Source organism: Protobothrops mucrosquamatus, unplaced genomic scaffold, assembly GCF_001527695.2.
Source record: "Protobothrops mucrosquamatus isolate PMUCROS unplaced genomic scaffold, P.Mucros_1.0 scaffold3034, whole genome shotgun sequence".
Lineage (NCBI taxonomy): Eukaryota > Metazoa > Chordata > Lepidosauria > Squamata > Viperidae > Protobothrops > Protobothrops mucrosquamatus.
The window spans coordinates 55,467-61,466 of record NW_015389048.1 but is presented as its reverse complement, the minus strand read 5'-3'; the positions used below and the strand labels follow the sequence as shown (position 1 = coordinate 61,466).

Here is a 6,000-nt window from a genome sequence, read left to right as displayed (position 1 = left end):
CAACATATAGTAGACACTTTTATGCAGACGCACAATAGTTACACAGACTACCACACACATACATACTTCCCATTGCTGGTGTGGGAGAAAAAAAATATTTTGTGCATATCCTGGTTTGTGGAGCTCAGACAAAATGGGAAACTACGATTTGTTGTAAGTTAGACTATTCAGTTCTCATCCTTGTACTTGCAAACAAAATGGCGAAGGTGATGGGGATTATTTCTGAACTGAGATGATGGCCACCTTCCATTTCTTATGGCAGTCGGCAAATGTTTCATAATATCTACTCTTGGGCATGTAGACATGGGATGACACATACATTAAAATCAAGGAAGTTGCGTGCTTTGTTGAGCTTACCTCATCTGAGCCAGATCCAAAGATCAGCAGGTCAAAAGGTATTGCAGCAACCATGTCAATTAGGAACCAGCCTTTGAAGTAGTGAATTGCTATTCTCGCCGGGTCACTTACCACTTCTTCATTCTGGTTGACATATGTTGTTCGGAAGTTTATGAGAATGTCAATGATAAACATAATATCCACAATTAAGTCTACCATGTTCAAGGGATTGCAGGAATAGCCACACACTCGCCTCTTCTGTTCTTCGCTGTCATTGAGAAGGAAAGCTGCAGAGTAAGGGGTGAAGATGGCAGTGTAGATCACAAGCAGTAAAATGAGCCAGTCCCAGACTGCTTTGAAAGGACTGTAGTGCAATATTGTAAACTTGTTGATGCGAGGTGTTTGGAGCTTATATTCTGGTAGTACGTCAGCTCCCAAAGATAGGACCTTGGAAAGTAAAGGGAAGGAAAAACAACAACCAAACAATCTGGTGAGTAAAGTAGAAATTTAACAAACAAACCATGAAACAAATACATCTTATTTCTGAATAACATTTCTGAAAAGGCAATGCAAGATAATTGTGCTGAATTTAGAATGGGCAATGTGATTTTTAAATTATTATTATTACTGTTGTTATTATGTTATTACTAGTATCTATTTGACAGAGACACATCACTAAAATTCTTGAGGTTGAAAGTAAATGAGAATTACTAGGAAAGGACAAAAAATGACCGAACACTCTGTATAACTCTCCTGCTGTCTAAAAACCAACAACCACTTGGTACCTCAGAACCATTTCTGAAGTGATGGATGGATGGATAACCCTAGGCCAGAGATGGCTCCCGGAAACAGCCAAAAGCTAGTTGTCCCCCAAAAGGATCTTCTCGTATCGCCACCTCTGCTGCTTTCCGAGTGCTAACTCCTAACTCCCTTGGGAAACAAACATGCTCCTCTTGATTACATATTCCAATCGCCATCTTTTTTCTCTTAAGTATTAATAGCTTCTTTGCCTCTCCATGTGTGAGTCCTGTTGCCCACTTGCTGTACAAATGGAGACGGTTGTATGGCAGATGTTTGACTGCATGATTGTGGATAACTAGGGTGGAACAAGCTAGTGTGTGAGATATTGGGAACAAGACTAATCAAGACAGTCCCACTTCCTGTTCACAGTTGCTTCAGTGGCTTGGTCTACCCATAGCACTAACAATAATATTTTGTTATGGCATATTGAGCAATCAGAATGGCTTGGTTCATAAACTATACTATGCTATGATGAATAGCTAGTTTCACACCTTATACCATGATGCAAACGGCATGATCCTTATCGTTATATGTAAGCCTGAAGTTGAAACTCAAATACTTTGGCCACCTAATGAGAAGGAAGGACTCACTGGAGAAGAGCCTAATGCTGGGAAAGATTGAGGGCAATAGAAGAAGGGGACGACAGAGAATGAGGGGGCTGGATGGAGTCACTGAAGCAGTAGGCGTGAACTTAAATGGACTCCAGAAGATGGTAGAGGACAGGAAGGCCTGGAGGAACGTTGTCTATGGGGTTGTAATGGGTCGGACACGACTTTGCAATTAACAACAACAACAACAACAACAACAAAGCCAGGCCAAAATGTGGTGCATTTTATACATAGATAAGCTAGACCTGCAAGTACAAGACATTTTAATACCAGAGGCAATCTTCAGGGTCAAACCTTTCAGATGCCTCCCTCCCCCAGATTACCCTGCCATGTTAGCCATAATTTAAAATGTGAGGGCTACTTTTGAGGGGAAGCAAACCTGTTTTGGTGCCTGGGGCTCCTGCACACAAACTGGGAGGAACAAGAAGCCCATGGCAATAATAGCATGAGTATTATGAGCTCCCTGAACTGCAAGAATCTGGATGATCATTAGAGCAGGGGTCCCCAATCCCCGGTCTGTGGACCAGTACCGGCCCGCGGCATACCAGCAACTAGTCCGCACAAATAAGCAAAGTCCCATCTGCAAGATGCAGGCAGCGCACAAAACCACACACTCTCCGGTCCACGGAAAAACCTCTCTCCACGGAACCGGTCCCTGGTGCCCGAAAGGTTGGGGACCTCTGCATTAGAGAATTAGATTGCACTGTATTTCTGCCACCTAGTGGTCACTCTCAGTATGTTCTGAGACTGCGAGGCTGGCCTGCTTCCACCTGTTGCTCAGCTTTCACCCACCTTGTCACTTCCAAACACCTAGTCCTAGGTTCATCTTTTGATCCCCACAAAAATTATGGTAGACCATGACCAGCATTTTTTTTTATAACCAACTGGGATGTCTGTGGTTACAGGGGCAAAGATGGCCATCCCTCCAGCCTCGACAATATTTAGGCCATTGACCTTTCCCCATTCCATATATGGAAGCTGACTATAGGAGCTCAGCCTCATTGAGTTAAATGGGGTCCTTTAGAATACCAAACCTTCTCTGATCACTGAAGGAACTGGAATCAAAACGGTCCTAACAGGTCAAAAGAATCTATTTTGGGGGGGGATCCATTGCTTTCAACGGCTGCTAAACAACCAATTGCAAGTCAAGGACTACCTGTATTTTATGTAAAGATAATAAAAGTGACATATTCATATATTTTCAAAAAGGCTCTAAAGATTCATTTTTCTTTGATTATTTTTAAATGATAGCATATTGGATAATTGCTTTTACATCTTTTTTTTTAAAAAAAACTATGTTTAAGTAACATTTTTTTTTCAAAATTATTTGTTTTATGATGCATTTGTCGGGCACTTATGATCAGGTTATCTAAATACTATGAATAAATTTTATTAAAAGCAAATTTTACCAAGATAAAAAACATTATAGAAGCATAGAAGAAATAGAAAAAGTTCATAAAAGGGTCGAAGGAAAAAAAATCAAAGAATAATAAAAAAGCAGGAAAAAGAAAGGTAACGAAAGAAGCGATTCCTGATCTTTGCAGCAGTTTCAAACATAGTTGCCTTCTCCATCCTCCCATATATTGTAGCTGCCTTCTTCCCATAGATAAATCTTTAAAATCAATAAATCCCAAAATCAGCAATTCAATTTTGTCTATTTTCAGCAAAAAGTCTATAAAGCGAGTCAGTGTACCTAAATACTAAAAGGCTACATGCATAGAGAGTAGCGCAGGGTAGCTACCTATGATAGGAAAAACTAGGGGAAATGCACCAGTAAAAACCAAAGGAGATAGATTGATACATACATACCACATGTGCTGTTTGAAAATTTTAATTAAAAACAGAATACATTTTGTGATAATAGGTTAGATTATATTGACCTTCCACTTTGACACTCTTTCACAAGACCTGGATTTACCAACACTCTGGAGCCCAGGTCCAGAGTGTTGGTAAATCCAGGTCTTCAGGGTCTTGTGAAATAGTATCAAAGTGGAAGGTCAATATAATCTAACCTATTATGGGATGGAGCCCATCAAGTGGCCTATTTGATTAATTGTCACTAGGGGGTGGGGGTGGGATTATTGTTTTTATTGTTTGTATATATTTTTCCTTTTTACGACCCTCTAATCCTTTTTATCGGGTGGAGTTGGGGTGACTGAATGGAGCTGAGCGTTTACTGGCCGGATGCCCTTCCTGACGCCTATGCAGAGTTCACAGTAGACAATAATTCATTATGCCCAGAGAGAGAAATACCTGCCACTACCTAGGAATGAACTCATGGCCTCCTGATTATGAGGCAAGAGCTCCACCTCTAGGCCACCGTGCTGCTCGTTTTTATTGTTTGTATATTGAGTTTTTTATTTTTATAAGATGCCTTAGAACAGTGATGGCGAACCTTTTAGAGACTGAGTGCCCAAACTGCAACCCAAAACCCACTTATGTATCATCGGGTGCTGGGTGGGTGTGGCCCATTGGGTGGTCGTGGCTTCTATGGTATCGGCAGACTGGGTGGGACTAAAAAGTTCAATCAATCAATTCCAACTTTGCGAGATTTTTTTTTTCCTGCGAGTTGAAATTGATTGATTGAACCTTTTTTTATTTTGCACACGGCGGCGCAGGCCTAAAGCGAAAAGGTTTTATAAAACCCAGCTGAAGGCCTAGGACTGGGACGACAGTGCGCGTGCCCGCAGAGAGGGCTCTGAGTGCCGCCTCTGGCACGCGTGCCATAGGTTCGCCACCACGGCCTAAAGCACTCATATCCTTTGTAAAGGACAGACTTTGCTGCAGTAAGTTCATGTTTTGTTGTGGAATAAAGTGCCATTGGGCTGACACTGCACCGACAATATCATCCAACCTTGTTTTCTGGCCCACAAGAGATCTTTCTTTAGGTCAGAAGTAAGAAGGCTTCTGATAGTTGCAGGTTGATATTGGGTGACCAAGAACTGCAGCAGGTAGGGTGATGATGCAAAATGGAAAGACTTTTCTCTTTTTTCCCCCCTTGAGTTTCTTAGAGGTCTTTTTTTTCATGTTATGCATTATATTCAACCTGTATTATTGCTTTAAATATTTCAGTCTCTTCAAAATCTACTAGTTTTCAGCCACTGTGATCATAACTGGCTTACAGAAAGGTACTGAACGATTTTGGCTTCACAATGGGTTTTCTAGAATTGGAGGGGGGGGGAAAGGAAAAAGTGCCACTGTAATTACTTAAAAAAGACATTCTTTAAAAGCTGAAAAGCAGGTTGATCTTCTGCTGTCATTTTTGTTAAAGGTGAAGACTCCTTCGAATTGAACTCGACTCCTGGTGATTTTCATTTTTTGGCCACAATACAGAAGTTCTTCAATTGCCTCCTTCTGAAATGTTTTTGTGAGTTTTCAATCTAGCCTGATTCATTTTTAGTCTCCATCCCAGCAGTAACCAAGCACAACCCGGGCTGGCTTTTAAGTCCAGGTAGAGCTACTTGCTGCTGCCTCGTGCTGAGCTTACAATTTTCATTAGTGCCTGTTTTCTTTAGATCAGCTGATTGTCTTACAAAAATCAAGAGGAGCCATAATTATTTTCTACTTTGCCTCCACTAAAATCATCAAGACTCCTCAGCCAAGCCATTTTTTATGTTTCTGTCAAAAGAACATGATTAATAGCTGCACTCATCCTATCTCCTGACCTACAGGAAAACCTGATGTGCAAATTCAGTTGCTAAATGTGTAACAAATTCGGGTGCATAACTGAACATTAAGATAACAGTTACCTCCACCCACCCCCCAATTAAGGGAGGGGAGAACTTTAAGATTATATTAACTTTTAGAACAACAGTGCAATCTTTATTGCAGCCTTCTTTCAGTACAAAACATATTTGAATTTATATATAGAGGGTTGTTAACTGCAAAATATGCCCAACAGTATTTTATAGTAGCCATCTGCATTCACACACAAAATCACAAGCAAATCTGTTGTAAATTGAGTTCCAAAACAAAATAGTTCCAGCTATACTGAAAATACCACTAGATCCATGGTAGTAATACTGACTATATTTAAGATATTGAATTTCTTATAGATTCCACTAATGAATTTGCCAACAAAACATACAGATATGTAAATATGCAAGCTGAAAAAACCAGTACATTCAAATACATCTCTTTTGTTAACTCTTAAAAATAATGATATTCTAATGAATTAAAGCAAAAGTGGACGACTAGAATACCACTAATTTAGATTCCCACGAGACAGTTTAAATCTTTCCAAATATAAGTACAT

The 6,000-nt window shown here is 40.2% G+C and overlaps 1 protein-coding gene across 1 annotated transcript in view; it reads right to left on the bottom strand.

The window, feature by feature from the left end:
- Positions 1–6,000, bottom strand: part of KCNH7 (potassium voltage-gated channel subfamily H member 7) — a 119,759-nt gene that overhangs the window by 91,660 nt on the left and 22,099 nt on the right. Inside the window, exon 5 of the mRNA XM_029286173.1 lies at positions 358–783. Within this exon, the coding sequence (XP_029142006.1) occupies positions 358–783 (426 nt within the window). The remainder of the gene's footprint in view (positions 1–357; positions 784–6,000) is intronic.